The 19,478-nt window shown below is 38.3% G+C and overlaps 1 protein-coding gene across 1 annotated transcript in view; it reads right to left on the reverse strand.

Moving 5' to 3' along the window:
* Positions 1-18,577, reverse strand: part of RXRG (retinoid X receptor gamma) — a 30,062-nt gene extending 11,485 nt beyond the window's left edge. The window contains exons 1-5 of the mRNA XM_044672227.1: positions 18,490-18,577; positions 13,488-13,667; positions 6,772-6,938; positions 6,532-6,661; positions 1,363-1,495 (exon numbers count right to left, since the gene is read on the reverse strand). Coding sequence (XP_044528162.1) covers positions 1,363-1,495; positions 6,532-6,661; positions 6,772-6,938; positions 13,488-13,667; positions 18,490-18,571 — 692 coding nt within the window. The 5' untranslated portion in view covers positions 18,572-18,577. The remainder of the gene's footprint in view (positions 1-1,362; positions 1,496-6,531; positions 6,662-6,771; positions 6,939-13,487; positions 13,668-18,489) is intronic.
* Between the last annotated feature and the right edge of the window lie 901 nt (positions 18,578-19,478).

Genomic DNA, 19,478 nt, shown 5'->3' on the forward strand with positions numbered 1-19,478 from the left:
TTCCTCTCAATTTCTTCACCTATCATAACTCTGGGTTCCGTGAAGGCTCTAAAATTCTAGAATTTTATTCCATGAAGGAAAGAGACACCAGAGCTAGGCAAGTAAATGTGTGTGTGTGTATTTACATAATAGCAGGAAGATAGAAGCCATACGGAAATACAGAAAATGATGGAGAGTATCTGCCCCATCCAAGGTCACCAATCTCCACACTAATTGTTTTTGCCTCCTTTAAAATAATAGTTCATCCCTCTTGGGGAAACTATCTGACACACACACATACACATACATACACAAAACTCTCTCTGTGTCTCTGTCTCTGTCTGTCTCTCTGCCTCTATCTCAGCCTCTCTCTCTCCCTCCCTGTCTCTGTCTCTCTGTTTCTCTGTCTCTCTCTGTCTCTATGTGTATCTCTCTTTCTCTGTCTCCCTCTCTCCCTTTCTCTCTCTCTGTCTTTCTCTCCCTGAATGTCTCTCTTCATAAAACTATATGTGTATGCATACTTACACACATATATAACATATATAGACACATATTTATTTTTGTCATTCACTTGTTTCAATCATGTCTTATTCTTCATGACCCCATTTGGGTTTTTTTTTGGCAAAGATACTAAAGTGGTTTGGCATTTCCTTCTCCAGCTCATTTTACAGATGAGGAAACTGAGGCAAACAGACTTAAGTGACTTGCCCAGGGTCACACAGCTAGTAGGTGTTGGAGGCTGGGTTTGAATTCACAAAGATGATTCTTCCTGGATTTGGCTCAGCAGTATATCCATTCCACTACCTACTGGGCTGTATGTAAGTCTACATGTGTATTTACACATAAATACATGTATATACACACTCACATATATATGTATATATGGGAGCAGCTCAGTGACACAGTGTATATAGAGTGTTGGATCCAGAGCTCATCTTCATGAGCTCAAATCCACCCTCAGACACTTACTAGCAGTGTGAGTAAGTCACATAACCCTGTTTGCCTCAGTTTCCTCATCTGTAAAATAAGCCAGAGAAGGACATGGCAAGCTATTCCAGTATCTTTGCCACAGAACCCCTAAATGGTTTTACAAAGAGTTGGGCCCAGCTGAAAATGACTTTACACCAAGATAGATGTATACACATGGGTATTTATATACACATGAGTGCATATATACATATATACAAGCATATGTATAGATTTATGCATATATGCATACATAGCATGTAAACACATATATTTGTTTCCTTCCTTGCCATCTGAGGCAAAAAGAAAACTGCAGATGTTCTGCCTAAACACAGAGCAGTAACAGGCTCAATGCTGCCAAGTCCTACCCGGAGTATAAACCCACACCCAGGAATTTGGAAGGAGAAAGGAGAGCACCTGTCAAAGATAGAGCCAACACCAGCGCTATGGGCACTGCTTCTGTGAACATGTAAACCAGTGGCTAGGAGGATTCCATCCTGCACAGACACGGAGCGATGGGAGAAGGAGGCAATCAGCAATTCATTCCAGCCTGAGAGAAAGGAGAAAGGAGAGCTCAGAAGGAGAAGGAGTTGGGTGGAAATCAACCCCTTTAATCTAGACATAATGACATTACTCATATTTACACATTGCCTATTTTTAACTTCGTCAAAGTGTTTGTACAATTTTAGTCTCATTTTAAGTATTATCTTCTTTTTTTATTAGCTACACTTGACAGAGGGGGAAATGGAAATAAAGATAAATTTTAAAACTTGCTTAAGGTCATGTAGTTAATAAATGGAAGAGCTAAAATTAAGTATTAGTGCACTCTTTTTTATGTTATTGTGGCTCTCCAGTTCTACCTACCATTCTTAGTAAATTAGTCCAGAGATATACTCTCTCTCTCTCTCTCTCTCTCTCTCTCTCTCTCTCTCTCTCTCTCTTTCTCTCTCTCTCTCTCTTTCTCTTTCTCTCTCTCTCTTGATAGATATATACATATACATATATATGCATAAATGGAAAGAGAAGTGAGGAAGAGAGATAGAGATAGAGTCAGACAGAGACAGAGAGGGAGAATTATAATTTGCAAGATACTGTGCTAAGAATGGCGGAGGGCATAAAGAAATATAAGATGCAATTCCTTTCCTCAAAAAGCTCATAATCTAATTCAATTTGTCACTGCAAATAACACCTCCTACAATAATCATAACATAGTTGTTTTCCCACCCACATCATCCATTTCTGCTAATCTTACTTAATTCATCTATTGGATGATGATTACACAACTAATTTCCTTGCAATTTATTTCTTCCCCATTCATTTAACAAATAGTTTTTGAGTATCTGCTGGTTGCCTAGCACCACACTGGGCACTGTTCAAGATACAAAGAAGGATGATGTGATCACCAACATTTTTGGAGCCTGTAGTCTAGCAGAGACGAATGAAAGTGCTGTCTCAAGAATTGAAGAGATATAGACTATTCTTGGATTAAATGGTGCTTAAGATCTAGAATTAGGGAGTAAGATGCATATTATCCTCCTACAGTGGAATACATCGGGGAATGTGATAAGGAACACTTTTCCATATTACTTAAAAAAATAAATGCACATGTTTTAATGACAGAAATTTCTTATCGTGTGATGCACATGCTAATTTTTATAAGATGTCACATGTTCTGCAATGAAAATTCAAAATATCCACTTGGCACTAATAAATAGGAATCGACTTTTCAAACATAGAGAAACACATTTTCAAACTGATTAAGATTCAAAAATACCTTGTCCTGGCTCATCTCTGTACCATACACATGTCTGGGAGTTAAAATCCTCATTGTTGTTGTGTCACACTCTTTGCCTACCCCATTTGGGGTTTTCTTGGCAAAGATATTAGAGTTGTTTGCCATTTCCTTCTCCAGTTCATTAAAAAATCCTTTGTGAGAATTTATTTCATATGCTGTATTAATTCCTATGTATTAGGGATAATTACTGTATATTCCTGTGACTGGGATCTAGGTGAGAGAGATCATCCAGTCTTCTACTTTTTGCATTTTCTAAGTCCTTGGTAACCCCATGAAATATCTTTCTTTTTAAAAAAAATTGGGTGAATAAACGACGGGGAAAGGGGTTCTTTTCCAATGTTCAGTGACCTGTGAAGCTGTTAGAATGGGGAGAGGTGGATAGATTGATGGACCACCTCTTAATTAGCTATCACTAATTAAAGATGTCTTGGAATGGTCAAGGGAGGGACTGAATAATAAGTTCCTAAAAATCTATTAGGATGCCTGACCTAGCTTGAGTCATTCCTGGATCCAAGAGAGCCATGGAAACCTATATCACTTTACTGGTTATGATGCTGTGTAAGCAATAAAGCTGATATAATCAATTATCTTATATTCTTGCCCAAAAATAAGTGTCTCGAGATAACTTTAATTATAACACCCTTATCTTCTCTCTTAGTATCAATTCTAAGATAGAAGAATAGCAAGGGGCTAGCTCATTGAGGTTATATGACTTGCTCAGAGTCACACAAGTAGGACTTATCTGAGGCTAGATTTGAACCCAGGACCTCATCTCCAAGCCTAGCATTCTATCCATGTACTACCTAGCTGCCTCTCTCTAACTCATTTCAAAGATGAGGAAAGTGAAGTAGTCAGGATTAAGTGACTTGCCCAGGGTCACACATTTAGTAGATGTCTGAGGCCACATATAAAATCAGGTCTTCCTGACTCCATGCCTGGCACTCTCTCCACTGTGTCACCTAGCTACTCATTAGAATTCAAAACATCCTGAAACAAATGCTTTTGCCTTCCTTCATCTCATCTTCACAATGGGAACAATAATAGTGTTTCAATATGTTAAACTCTCATGAGACTAATTCCTTATCTTATTCCCAATAACTAATTCTTTAGACTTGGAAAATTATCCAAACTACCTCTCTCTGTCTCTGTCACTGTCTGTCCATCTCTCTGTCTCTGTCTCTCTCTCTCTCTCACTCTGTCTCTCTCTGTCTGTCTGTCTCTCCCCTCCATGTCATGCAAAATCCTACACTGCTGATGGTTAAGGGGAAGTGTCTTACTTCTTTTAAAACATGTTTTAAAAAACTTGTTCAAATCACAAGATATTAGACTTAGAGCTGGAAGGAACTTTAAAGGAGATATTAAATCCAGTCCCCTCATTTTATAGATGAGGAAACTGAGGTCCAGAGAAGGAAGTGGCATTTCCAAGATCACATTGATTATAAGTATCAGAGTACGAATTTGCACTCAGGTTAAAATAGAGGATTCTATTCAATGTAACAAACATTTATTAAGTTCCTATTGTGTACTAAGTGAGGCATCTTAGTGGATGAAAAGATGGATAAGAATCAGTCCTTGATCTCAAAGAACCAGGAGACCAGAAAGGGATTTAGACAAGGACACAGACAATAAAGTAGGATGTGATGAGTGCCACAAGAGACATAGAAAGAGTAAAACCTAATTTTGTAAAATATTAAGTTATGTGGAGTTGCTGATCTGGAACACAACTTGCTGGTGCTGATTGGGTATTCTTATGTACAGAAGAAGAAGACAGTCAGACAAGGGGGTTACCTAACTGCATTTTAGGCAGCCTGTAAAGAGCCCTTATAACCCACCTGGCCAAAAAAAAATCTGGAAAGCTGAATTTGGCACAGAAGCAAAGGATACCAGAAGTAAGGGGTCTTCAGGTAATATCTAGCCCAATCCTCCCATATTCAAGGTAGGGAAACTGAGGCCCAAAAGAGTATGTATGGGATTTTTCCAAGCTCACATTATTATTCAATGATAGAATCAATGCAAGAAATCAGAGAGAAGACACAACCTCAATAAATGAAGACAAAGTTATCAAATCATTCATTACCCCACAGTTCAGAAGACCTACATAGGGAATGTTTCCCCTAATCTAGTGACTCAGCAAGCAACATTCAAATCTCAATAGTTAGTTACTAGTAGATTGTTTCCTGGGAGATGGTTTTTGTTTGTGGAGGAAGAAGAATAGACTCCTGAGGAAAAGTAGGCACTTCACAATTTTGCCTGGAACTAGGGCTAATTCCTTTTTTCTATGACTTAAAAGCATGCAGCTGTTCAAGACATCTTTGTGCCTGAGCAAAAATGGAATTCTATACACAGTCATGTCTCTTTCTTTTATTATAGAGGTGGTTATATGGCCTTCAAGAGTCCTTTGATTAAAAAGAAAGTTATCAGAGCCAAAATGATAGAGTCCAGGCAGCAATCCAGCTGAATTCTCCCTACATTCCCTCCCAAATAACTTTAAAATAATTTCTCCTATCAAATTTTTCATCTGAGCCAAGAAAAAGGCCAGAATGAGACAATTTTTCCTGTCTAAGACAACTTAGAAGTTTGACAGGTGAGGTTTGTGATACCAGGGTAAGAGTCAATCCGGAGCATGGCAGCAACAGATAGATAGATAGATAGATAGATAGATAGATAGATAGATAGATAGAAGAAATGAATGAATGAATGAATAAAACACATTTTAGAAAAGGAAAAAGAAAAAATTATCAGATTGGTGCATGTTTTCAAAACATCAAGAAATACATTTTCAGATATTGACTAGTATTCAAAACTACCTTGTCCTGGATCATCAATGTATCATACCTGCATGAATGTGCCTGAGAAGCAAATGGTATGGTTTTGTAATTGGTCTCCAAAGAAAAGTCCAACAAACCGGACTTTACACATGAGCATACATTAAAACAAGAGGTACAATCAAAAACAGCATGAATAAAAAACCCCAGAAAATCAGCCATAATTCTGTTTAGTATTAACTCATTAGTGGGACTGTCAGAATCTTGAGATCTCTGACATAGGAAAGGCTGAGAGAAGAGGGAAGACCTTCAAAAATTGACTATCACTGACTTCATTATACTTTCCTCATTGCCCAAACCTTCCATATCCTCTAAAGTCAAGACCTGAAGCCATTTACAAGTTAAGCCTGACATACATTTCTCTAAGGATGGATACAATACAAAGACACACACACACACACAAGACTCTCCAAAATAACAAATTCACCTGGCTTCCTTATTGCTCTTATGAGATTCCCTTCAAGAAATAATATTTTACAGATGAGAAAACTGAGACAAACAGGATTAAGTGACTTGCCTAGGATCATTTAGGTAATAAAGGCCAGATTTGAAGTCATGAAAATGAGTTTCCTGTCTACCCACTGTGCCACCTGGCTGCCCCATCCTATGACATAGAGTCATAATATTTATAATTACAATGATTAATAATAATGGCTAGCATTTATGTAGCATTTAAAGGTTTGCAAAACATTTTAAAAATATTATCTTATTTAATTTTCATATCACCTATGGAAGATAGATGCTATTATATCGATTTTATGATTAGGAAATTGGGGCGTATCAGGACAACATAACTAGTAAGTATTGAGATGGGGTTTCAACATAGTATTCCCTGACTCCAGGTCCAAATTTCTATCACTGTGCCAACAAGCTGCTATATAGTATAACAGCTCCAGAATAATTCCAAAATGGCAGCTCAGATGAAGAGCAAGCAGCCATAAAAGAAGGGACCCACAGCCCCTTTACCTGCCCGAAGAAGAATAACTTGGTCTTCCAAGGTGAGGTCAGAGAAGTGTGGGATGCGTTTGGCCCATTCCACCAGAGTAAAGAGTTGCTTATCAGCAGCATGGCATATATTGGTGACGGGATCATTGGTCTAAAGAAAGAACAAATAGCAAAGATATGTAAACAAAAAACAAGACTGGAAATCCCAAACTTTGGATATAGAGGCAGATAAGTGGCCACCCAGGAGCCCCAACCACATACACTTACTGAGTTCTCCATGTTTGTGTCACCATAGGATTCAGTCTTTGGTTCAACAGCAAGTTCTGCTTCTAGGATCCTCTCCACGGGCATATCTTCATGGCCACTGCTGGTGGACTCCACTTCATTCTCAGCTCTCTCTCGACTCCTCTGCCTCTCCTCTTGCACAGCTGGAATACAGCAGGGCACACAAGCATTACCCGCTCCCCCCAAACAGGTACATTCACACTGCCCTTATTTTAAGGAAAAACGAGTCTTCCAGTTCTTACACTCATTGCCCCAGTGAGAGAAGTCTGAAGTTCTGGGAATCCATCTCGATTCTCTTCAGAATCTTAGAAAATTTTGTTGTTGTTGGGTTTTTTCAGTTGAAAAGAGAAAATCATACTTTTCCAAGAAACATCGAAAATTGGGCTTTGCTATTTCAAAAGATCTGTGATTTCACTGACATGGGTTCAGTTTCCTCTATTCTTTACCAATTTACAACATTGATTTCTGTCTCTGCTATCTCTAACAGTAAGAAACTGGCATCTGTTTTCAGATTTCCTAATGGATGAAAGAGAACACTGATGTTGGTGCCATAGCGAAGGCTGGTCTCTTAATAGGGAGGAACAGAATGTTCTGATGAATTCTTCCCTTATTCTCTAGTGGCCAGACCTAGCTCAGATTTTGCAGGGATCATCATCATCATCATCATCATCATCATCATCATCATCATCATCATCTCATTCAATAGCACTTTTTAAGGCAGTTAGGTAGATCAGTAGATCTTGTGTGGAGCTTAAGAGCCAGGAAGACTTGAATTCAAATCTGGTCTCAGATATTTATGAGCTATGCAACCCTGGGCAAATCATTTAACCTCTTTCTGCTTCCATTCCTTAACTGTAAAATGGGGATAAAATTAGGAAGGGGGGAAGGGAACCCATTTATCTAGTAAATTCTATGTATCAAATATGCTAAATGCTTTAAGAGAATGTATCTCCTATGGTTGTTTAGAGAATAAAATCAGATAATATTTGTAAAGTACTTAGCATAGTGACTGGCACATAGGAAATATTTAATAAAAACTTGTACAAAGATCTTTCCACATTTGATCATCACAACAATCCTGATGGATAGACACTATTCTTTTTTCCCATTTTACAGATGAAACAGAAGCTGAAAATTGTTGTGACTGACTAGGGTCGCAAAGCTAGTGAAGTGTTTGGAGCAAGTGTAGAACTCAAGTTTTCCTAACTCCAAGACCTACACTATGTCCACTAGGACCCCAAACCACTGTTAGAATAAAATTGTCAAGGTCTAAAGAGTACACTTTGAACCCTGAAGTTTTCCCAATCCAGTGCCTCTGAAATGTCCTTAGTAGACAACCTATATGAGTTATAAACAAACCATGGGAGGACCTTCACTTAGGTTAGACCTAGAATATTGCTGGACCAAGTTAGTAGAACCAGCTAAGGCTTGGGTTCCACAGACGTAGCTTTGGAGAACCCTGCGTCGCCTCTATGCCATGATATGTATTGAGGTCAACTTTAGGGGAGGACCTTCTTTAAGGCTCATAAATTAAATTTAACATACTGAAAGCTTTCAAGCCTGAGCAAAATGAGATTCCTATTCCTGTGCAGCTGACATCTAGATAGCATAATGGATAGAGTACCAGGATTAGAGTTAGGAAAAAAAAACTTCAGTTCAAATCCTATTTTGGGTAGTTTGCTACCTGAATGACCCTTGGCAAGTTGCTTAACTTTGTTCAGCCTCAATTTCCTGATCCAAAAAATGAGGATGATAGCACCTATCTCATGGAATTATGAGAATAAAATTAAGAAATATATCTTTAGTGCTTTACAAATTTTCAAATGCTATGGTATCTATTATTATTTTCAGTAGGATTTTCAGTTTAAAAATAAGATCAGAAGACAATAGAATCCTCCCCACCTTTATCCTCATATGACATTCTTTTTTATTAACCTTTGCTTTACCCGACAACCAAAATAAAAATTAAAAAGATATTGGATTTCATATTTACAAGGTCATGAATTTAAATAGCACCATTATTACTTTCAAGGAACTTAGAATTTCAATTTCTGATGTTATTGACTCCTCTCCTTCTGGCATTTATTTGTTCCCTAAATCCATCTTCTTCTGTATCAGTCACCTGCACTGTGAATGTGCAACAGCTAAAGGTAAGTTAATCTTTTCCAACAAAAAATTTGAAAAGTTGCAGGATGTGTCTCACCCCTGTCATTCAGAACCCATTATGCCCAGCCTCCTAATGTCTGGCATGTTGTAGAAAATCTCCTGGTAGGCAACTGTCAATCTTCAATGAAAGGAAGAAAATTATCACCTTCCTCTAATTCAGAGGAATCGCCTATTTTCCGAGAAGGATAGAAAAATGGATGGAGTTCAGAGTTTGAGCCTTAGATTTCAGTCATTTTGTCCTCAATTTCCTCCAGAGCTAACATCCTAGGTCTGTCCAGGAGGGTTTTGATAAAAGGAGAACCCCACAGAGCACTCAGGGATTTTTAAAAAGGAGACCCACCTTCTTTGAGGCTTTGGAATCAACAAGAAAGCTGGGAACAGCTACTACTAAAGGTAGCATGGGGAAAAGTCAATGCTGGAACCCCTCTCTTCCCAAGACTCATTAATGTCATCTTTCAAAGCAGTTTGCTGGCCACAGATTCAGTTCCAGTAACCCAACTCACCCTTCTTCTCTCCTACCAATGCATCTGGGTTTTTTTTCAAGCTACAAAGAGTATTTCATAAAAAGTCCGGATGGTAAAGTGATATTGTGTGCAGAAGATAAGACTTCCAATATACTCCTGCCTGCATTTCATTAACTTCATTCAATAGCCTAATAGTCTATGCTTTTGGTGGAGGGGAACCAAAAACTTCTTTGGAAGTCTTTGGCAGCAGTAACAGAAATGGCCACAAGATGGTAGTGCTTCTCCAAAAACATGTTTCTGCTTGCTTTGGCCTAAATTCCTGTCTTTGGGTATGGAGGATTCGGTCTCTGTCTGTCTCTGTCTCTGTCTCTGTCTCTATCTCTGTCTCTGTCTCTGTCTCTGTCTCTGTCTCTGTCTCTGTCTCTGTCTCTGTCTCTCCTCTCTCTCTCTCTTTCTCTCTTACTCTCTCTTTTTCTGTCTCTGTCTGTCTGTCTCTGTTGCTTGGTCTCTCTATCTTCTTTCTTCTTTCTCTTTCCCTGTCTACTTGGTAGTACTCCTTTCACTGATTGTGTATAGAAGTTACGCATTTGTTTTGTAAAATATTGAATGAGTTTGTTTTTTCTAAGAAGGAAAGGGGGTTTGGAGGGAAGGAAGGAAGGAAGGAAAGAAGGAAGGAAGGAAGGAAGGAAGGAAGGAAGGAAGGAAGGAAGGAAGGAAGGAAGGAAGGAAGGNGAAGGAAGGAAGGAAGGAAGGAAGGGAAGGAAAGGAGGGAGAGAGGGGGAGGAAGGAAGGAAAGAAGAAAGGAAGGAAGGAAGGAGGAAAGAAGGAAGGAAAGAGGAAAGAAGGAAGGAGAGAGGGAGAAAGGAAGGAAGAAAGGAAAGAAGGAAGGGAGGGAGGAAGGAAGGAAAGTCATTTTAAAATTTTTTCATTGATATTTCCATCTCTATTCATTGCTTACTCTTTACTAGCCTAAATGACTACTTAAGCATAAGCATGCATCCTTCATATTGAAGGAGCTATAATGATTATGCCTTCTGCTGCTGCTGTTCTTGCAATGATGTTCTTACAGACAAGAAAGCATGCCCCAAAATTTTAAGTGATGGACTACTCCCCACTTTTAGAGAAATTATTACTTCTTGTGGGATTATTTTTTTTTGGCCAAAGCCATAAGAGAAAATAAACCACCACAAAATGCTTCCTGTCAACAAGAGACATCTGATGAGTGATTACTGCTTTTCTCAGAACAAAAAATGGTTGGTATCAAGTTGACATAGAAAATGACTTCCATGAAGTGTATGGATGAAACGAAATTATAAAAATCTGAAGAACCATAGGATTCTAACTCTTTAAAATTGTTTATTAATTCCATTTCTCAAAATTTAATCTAAAAGTTCCCCAAATTACAAAGGGAAGGTTTAGAGATTTAAAACAAGCAAAATATCCTGGGGTCATAGTGGTCACAAATTGAATAAGTGGGCAATATTAGGCATATAAAAGTTCACAGCACTATGTGATATTGTAATGGAAATATGGTAAGTGAGAGTTGAATGACAATATTTCTACTAAGCCCAGTATTAAGGAGAAATATGTTATAGTGACAAGATCCCTGGTAGAGGAAGAAGCCCAGAATCTCATTCCCACCCATTATGTGACAAAGCAAAACCATTTTAGTCTTTCTGGGCTTTGCTACCTTCTCCATCAAAAGCAGAGTTTAAATTAGGAGACTTCTAAAGGCCCTTCTAGCTTTAACGTTTTATGATTTTCTGACTCTTAAATTGGAGGAATGATTGTGTCTAATTCCAGTTTTGCCATTTAAAAAATATGTTGCAGAGTAGCCTATAGAAGTAGAAGCAACTAGATTGTGTAGTGGACTGATTGTCAGGGGTAAAGTCAGAAAGACACAAGTTCAAATCCAGCCTCAAACACTTACTAGCTGTGTGACTCTTGGCAAGTCACTTAACTCTCTTTGTCTCAGTTTCCTCATCTGTAAAAATGACCTAGAGAAGAAAATGACAAACCACTCCAATATCTTTGTCAAGAAAACCCCGAATGGGTTTACCAAGAATCAGGCATGATTGAAAATGACTGAACAACAGCAGGTCTACAGAAGAGCAACACAAATAATTGAAGAGGCGGGAAGTTAGTCCTATAAGGACACATCAAGTTGGGGGTTTATCCTAGAAAAGCTAAAAATACCATCTCTTTTTGCTTTTGTCTTATCTATGGGTTTTCTTGCCACAGAGTCTAAAGAAACCTTTTCATTCTTTCTACATTTATTCTTAATAGTAAATAATAAGAAATAAATACAATTTATATAGTACTTTAAGGTTTGCAAAACAATACATATGTGTGTTTATATATGCTTGTATTGGTGTATACATACACATATTCATTTGATCTTTACAACAATCCCATGAAATGGGAGCTATAATTTCTTCAATTTTATGGATGAGGCTAGAAAATGTTCACAGATTTGCCCATTGGGGTCATAGAGTAATTATGTGTCAGAATCAGGATTTTTGTCTAATTCTTAAAGTCAGGTCAAAAAGCATTTACTATGCACCTACTATGTGCAAGGAACTGGTTCTTCTGGCACTCTGGGTTCAGAGTTCTGTGCTAGTCATTGAAGAAGGTACGATACTGAAACAGATTAGGATCCCTTTCCTCATGGAGTTTACAGTCTTCTTTGTTCAATACCTACAAATTAAACTACCCCTTATTTACAGAAAGGCATGGTGTGAGCAAGGCTGAAAGCAAAGAGATAATATTTCTTGCTGTGCTACATTCACATTCATCTCATTCCCCACGTGAATACGTAAACTACTGCCTACTCTTATCTTGAGTATGAGTTCAATAGATTTGTTCTTTGTCTTTCAAAAAAGTGGGGGCTCTTTCCTGGTTTCCCCCCCCCTTCTGATTCCCCAGAAACTAGCTATTTAAGATATTTTCTTTTACTGCACAATAATAGTGATTGGGCCTGCCAGAATTCAGTAATTCAATTAAACTAAATGGTCCACAAATCAAACCACCATTTTCCAAGTCATCCAGGGTTGAAACTACGAACTCAGCTCAGAGCCTTCTCTTTCTATCACCCCAAATCTCCTAGTCACCAAGTCCTGTCCATTCTGCTTCCTCAATACTTTTCTCTTTGTCCCCCAATCACCACTCATGCCTATCCCCCTCTTTCCATTCACATAACTACTATTTTAATAGAGACTTTCATCATCTCTTGTCTAGACCACTGTAATAGCTTTGTAATTGGTCTTCCTGACTCAAGTCTCTCCTCACACCAATCTTACTTCCACATAGGTGCCAAAGAGATTTCCTTAAGGGAAGCTCTGGCCATGTCAATCCCCTACTCAATAATTTCCTATTTATTGGCTCTCTATTACTTCTAGCATAAAATACAAATACCCCAGTGTGTTAAAGCCCTCTACTTTTTTTATTCCTTTCTACCATTCCAAGCTACATTATTCCCCTTTATGCAATTTATATTTCATCTAAAGTGGCCCATTAGCTGATCCCTGACCTTAGCATTCTATTATTTCTTTTGTTTTTATGAATGAGGCTAGAAAAGGCTCATTGACCTGCCCATGGTCACCTACTGGGCTACATGCCTTACCTAGAATACATGTCCTCCTCAACTCTGCTTTATCTTCCTTATCAAGTTTCCTGTCTTCCTCCAAGACTCAACACAGATGCTTTCTCCTCTGTGAAGCCTTATCAATCCTCGAAGTCATTAGCATCCTCTGTTTCCCCATATTACCTTGTATCTCCCAAAAAGTGTATGTGGTGTCCCACCACCAACAGAATATAAGCACTCTGAGGGCAAGAACAGTTTAAGATTTGTCTTTGTACTTTATACATTATAAGGACTCTGTTTTTCCCATCCCATGTTCTTTCCACATTTTTGCCTTTCTTACCCTGTCCTCTCTTCTGTCTACTGGTCATATTTTGGGATATTGCCCAATTCCACTGGTTGATTTCAGTAGGGTGGCTGACTATGTGCCAAATGCTAGAGGAGTATAAGCTCTGCTTCTCAATAAGAAGACCTGTCCTTACCTTCCCTTTTCATACCCATGACAAGGCACTTCTGATATCTGCAGTATTGGCAGCGGTTACGTTGACGCTTATCAATGAGGCAATCCTTGTTATCCCGGCATGTGTAGATGAGGTCTTTCCTTATGGTCCTCTTGAAGAACCCTTTACAGCCTTCACAACTGTACACCCCATAGTGCTTCCCTGTTCAAAAAAGGAGAAAGTTTAGAGAGTAACTTGAAGTTGGCAATTGAATGTCCAAGACTTCATCCAAATGTGATCAACCCAACAACCAACCAATAAACATTAAGAACATACTATGTCCCAGGTATTGTGCTAAAAGTTAGATCAAGGAATAGGATCTGAATGGCGGTTGGTAAAGAAGGCTAGACACAAGGTTGACCTCAGAAAACAAAGTAAACATTCAGGATCAAAGTTTGTGATTTACTGCATGACCTTTGTGTTTGTGTAAGTCGCAGGAAAGAATCATAAACAGTTCCATTAATTAGACTCTGTGTCAATTTTAATTGTTGAGTTTAATCATATCTTGAGTAAAAGATCTCCCTTTATTAGATACAGAAATGAAAAATTACTGGGCAGCTGGGTAGCTCAGTAGAGTGAGAGTCAGGCCTAGAGACAGGAGGTCCTAGGTTCAAACCCAGCCTCAGCCACTTCCCAGCTGTGTGACCCTGGGCAAGTCACTTGACCCCCATTGCCCACCCTTACCAATCTTCCACCTATGAGACAGTACACTGAAGTACAAGGGTTTAAAAAAAATTACTTGAGAATATGTTTATCTTGTATTCTGCAATAATGGGAGAACCTATTTTTGGCCAATACCATCCTATTAAACGATTAAAAGACTATGTTTCATTATAAAAGTATAAAGAGAGTCCATGAATATGCTCATTATTTTTATTCTCACATTCTGTGATGCCATAATTCTTCCCCATTGGTAGCATAAGTCAGTGTTGGATATTGTTTTAGCCGTAGCACCATGTTTAATCTGTAGATATAACATATGTGTCTGGGGGATGCTGTTCTGCTTGATCCTGGATAATCCTCCCATCACATGGCTAGTCTTATAATAAGCTTGTTTTCAGTGTCCCTCACCAAATATACAATATGGTCAATTCTCAATTATTTATGGGGGTACATGGGGATCACAAGTATTTCCTGAGTTTCTATCATGTGGGAAAGGTAATGACATGAAAAAGGAAACACAGAAGGTAAACCATAAAGCACTTCTGTTTGACTCTGGCTAATATGCTCTGTGGCTTAGTTTACTATATACCTACCCATCTAATCCTGGATTTTTAAATTATAATGAAAAAGAACTTATAGCCTCCCTTAGCATAGATCTGCTGACAGTCAGGGCTGGTAACCTGGTATCATGGTAGGTAATAAGAGTAAGTCATCATAAGAATAAACACTGGCCAGAGATATCTGCCAAGTGGGTGAGCCATAGGTAGTAAGCTGAAAGTTGACTATTCTCATTTCCTTGACACAGAAGAAGAAAGAAGTGGCTTTACCTTCTTGGGAAGAATTTTGTGGATTCTAGGAATTCAAATTTTAATGTTACTGGCCTCTGCACTATTTCTCTTAAAGGAACACGGGACATTCATGAGTACCTACCTGACATTAATGAATGATCTTCCCAGAGTTTCAATTAAAGTAATATAGAATGTCTTCTATTTGCAGTTCAGAGTACAAGACTGTGAAGAATTCCAACCGAGTGACTGGATCTGAAGGTTTCTGTTAGGACTATTTTGACAGCAAAAACATGCCAGCTAAGGGAGAACAGGCTCATTGGATTCCCCATAGCCATTTCACAAAAGACATTTCACAAATGCTACAGTGATGGTCATGGAAGGGAGCTTTCAGGTGGGATATGAGAAAGTTAACAAAAAAAAACACCTTTTCTCCAATTTCTCAGAGAAAATTCTTTGAAGACAAATACCACCAGCCAATATGTTTAGCTCACCTCCATCATCTAAAAATAAAGTCTAGAAAAGAATAATTTAGTCAACAGGAGAAGAGTAATACAGAAGATAGAATGCATGTTCCTTTCATACCTGAAAACCCTAGTTGAGTGTCTTCAAGTCAGTCGAGGTTCCTGATCTCTATTTTAAGAGCACCTTATAATACAACATGTTTGCTCTGGAAAATTTCCATGTAAATTTTGTTCTTTTAAATTGAATCATATTTTAAACAAATTAGGAAAGTTTAATTTTTTTAAAACCCTTACCTTTCATCTTCGAGTCAACACTGTGTATTGGCTGTAAGGCAGAAGATTGGTAAGGGCTAGGCAATGGGGGTTAAGTGATCTGCCCAGGGTCACACAGCTAGGAAGTGTCTGAGGCCAGATTTGAACCCAGGACCTCCTGTCTCTAGGCTTGGCTCTCAATCCACTGAGCCACCCAGCTGCCCCAAAAAACTTAATTTTTAAAGGGAAGTTGTGGTCAATCATTCTGTAAAGAAAATATATTTTTTCATTTCAATAATTGCTATCTCCCTAGAATCCAACTCCAATGTTACATTTTTCCATGACAGTGACTCTAAGAGCTAGCATGCTGTACACACTGGAAAGGCTTCAAGAATAACCTAGACAGCAAACCAAGTCTGTTTCCTGAGGATCAGTCTATAAGCACAGAGATGCTCCTCACAAGAAGATGCACATTTGGTATCTTTGTCCATAGCAACCTAAGAAACAAAGAAAAATACAAGATGGCTCTTGATCTCTTTGTGTCCCCTTCTGCCTTTTCAGTAGTAGAATAATAGAGTGGAATAAAAGGCAACACTGGATGCTAAGAATCACACAGTTTCATCTATCGAGTTTAACTTGACTTTTAGTACCCTGGATGTGAGATTCTTGTTCAAAGATCAATGAATGACTGTACAATGAATTACTGCTAGGGGAAATGATAAAATGTGATGAACTTAAAGTAGGAAATGGGCAGGCATGGATGACTTCTGTCATTAGAGGGGATATCCAGGTCAATAAGATTACAATTCCACTTGAATGCAATATTTTGAGCAAGCATCACTCCTTCATTTATTTATTTGTAAGTACATATTTCCAATTGTAGGATTTTGTTAAATGGAGCCGTGCCATCTTCTGACCACCTTCTACCTATAGAGTAATGTGTGTCTCACTTTAATTGTTCACTAAAATCAGCCCAAGTCTGTTGTAGTTCATCATGTGTGTGAGGATTCAGCTTCATTCTAGCCATAGCATCAGGGAATTTACAAAGCAATGTAGTCAGAGTGACACCGACTTGTTATTTTCAATACTGGCCAAGTCAGATGGTCAAACTCAAAGCAAACCAAAAGATCATAGATTTTGTGCTAGAAAGGATCTGATTCCCTTATTTCACAGATAAAGAAGCCAAAGCCCCAGAAGAGTTAAATGAAATGGCCAAGACCTCTCAGTAGTATATGGTCAAAGCAGGTATGAAATCCTGATCCTTTAATTTCAAAACCAGGGCTTATTCCACTATACCACTTTGACACCTAAATATTCATTTTAGATAGAAGGGCATTCTCTTTCCCCTGATCTAAATCTTAGCATGCTGACTAGTAAGTAAAAGTCTTAGAGGGCCCATTTCTACTTCTCTAGGTTCCAGAAGTTGTAAGCATGCCACACTTCAGTTTTCAGCCTATTATTCCAAGGTCTAAGTAGTTATCCTAATGTCTTCATGGATCTTTTCTATGAACTTCTAACTTGTGTCTGTGACCATTCATTAATATTATTGGTTATGTGGAAGCCAAAATAAAGATTTATTGGGTAGTGATGGCGTGTGGGGTGGAGACTTGGAGTAGTCAAGCTGACCAACGACAAACCCTTACTTGGGTCAGGTCCCGTGATATGTTAGAATCTTATTATCACATATACATACATCGAAATTTCCTAGAAGGTACAGAAATTCTCTGGAAGATTCAGCTTCATTCTAGCCATAGCATCAGGGAATTTACAAAGCAAGAGCAATATAATGTTATTATGATTAAGTATGATTGTCAAGGCAAAAATGACTAAGTAGAAACTCAAACTGAGCTATTTTATTTTAGGGAACTAAGTGTTTCATTTTGTATCTTGTGGTAGTGGCCTGTATTCTTCAGCACTGAGATGATTGTGCCCCTCTCCCAAAAAAATGGGTTAGTCTCCATTCAGCTGGCCAAGCAAAATTCAAGAGTTTTGGATCCTAAGTACAATTTCCAGAGCTAACAGAGAGATCTGTTGACTCCTTCCTTCATATTTTGCCCAACGCGCTATTTTCCCACAGCTTTTAGGATTTCCAATTGGCATTTAAAGTATCTTGACTTTCAAATTTCCTTAGAAAAGATAATTAAGGTTAAGAAGAAATTATTCATTTCATGATGGCCATTGGAGTTACTATTTCCAAACCAACAGAATAAAAAAATATCCAAAGTGTTAAAACTCAGTGGCATGATAGTATGGTAAAATCGAATGTAATGGACTTCTGTACCAGCAGCAATACAATGACCCGGGACAATTTTGAGGGATTTATGGTAAAGACGCTACCCACATTCAGAGGAAGGACTGCAGGAGAGGAAACATATAAGAAAAACAACTGCTTGAACGCATGGGTCGGGGTGGACATGATTGAGGGTGTGGACTCGAAACTAACACACCAATGCAACTACCAACAATTTGGAAATTGGTCTTGATCAAGGACACATGACAAAACTAGTGGAAATGTGCATCGGCCATGGGTGGGGGGAGTGCGGGGGGTGAAGGGGAAAGTAGGAGCATGAATCATGTAACCATGTTAAAAATGAATATTAATAAATGTTTAAATTAAAAAAAAAACTCAGTGGCATGAACTTTAAGGTATGGACCCACAAGTCAATATTTCCAGAAAAAAACCTCTTGACCATTTTCAGTTCCTGCAAATAATTGGGCCTTTAGTGGTCCAGCACTGCCTAATCCTCCATTTTTCCAGGATCCATCCCATGAACCACAACTCAGTGACAGCTAGGACAATATTCAAGTTAAGGTTTATACCTGATGATCTGTCTCCACAGATGGCACAAATATGTTTGGCAAGGGAGCCTGGACTAGTGGATGGATAGCTCATGGTTCCCATCCCTGGAAGCACTGGCAAGGGCTTGACATCATCCGAGCTTCTGACATTGTTCATGACATTGAGCTATGAGAGAAGAAAGAACAGAGCACAAGGCTGGATTATTCAGAGTCTGGAGCTTTTAAGGACAAAATGTTAATATCCCAGGGAAAGCAATTTTGGGGTTAGGAAACTTTTCTCCTGAAGGATTTTTTAAATTCCAAGACATATTATTTTTTCCAATTATGTGTAATAATAATTTTCAACATACATTTTCCAAAATTATAAAATCCAAACCATCTCCCTTCCTCCTTCCATCATCTGGAGACAATATGCAATCTGATCTAGGCTATAAATGTATTATCATATGAAACACACTTTCATATTGATCATTGATGTAAGAGCACACACATATGAAACCCAAAACCCCCAAATAAAACCATAAATACACTGATGTAAAAAATAGTCTGCTTTAATTTGTATCCACCCAACTCCAATAATTCTTCCTTTGGGGAGTGGATAGCATTCTCTGCCATAAGTCCTTCAGGATTGTCTCAGATCATCATATTGCTGAGAGTAGCCAAGTTTTCAAAATTGATCATCGTGCAGTACTGTATTGCTGTTATTGGGTGCAATGTTCTCCCATTTCTGCTTATTTCACTCTGCATTCGTTCATGTAGATCTTTCTAGCTTTTTCTGAAATCATCCTACTTATCATTTCTTATAGCACAATAGTATTCCACTACCAACATATACCACGATTTGTTCAGCCATTCCCCAAATGATGGACATCCACTCAATTTCCAACTCTTTGCCACCACAAAAAGAGCAGTTATAAATATTTTTGTACAAATAGGTCCTTTCCCCTTTTTAAATATCTCTTTGGGATACAGACCCAGTAGTGGTATTATAGGACCAAAAGGCATGTTCA

The sequence above is a fragment of the Gracilinanus agilis genome, chromosome 4, assembly GCF_016433145.1.
Source record: "Gracilinanus agilis isolate LMUSP501 chromosome 4, AgileGrace, whole genome shotgun sequence".
NCBI lineage: Eukaryota > Metazoa > Chordata > Mammalia > Didelphimorphia > Didelphidae > Gracilinanus > Gracilinanus agilis.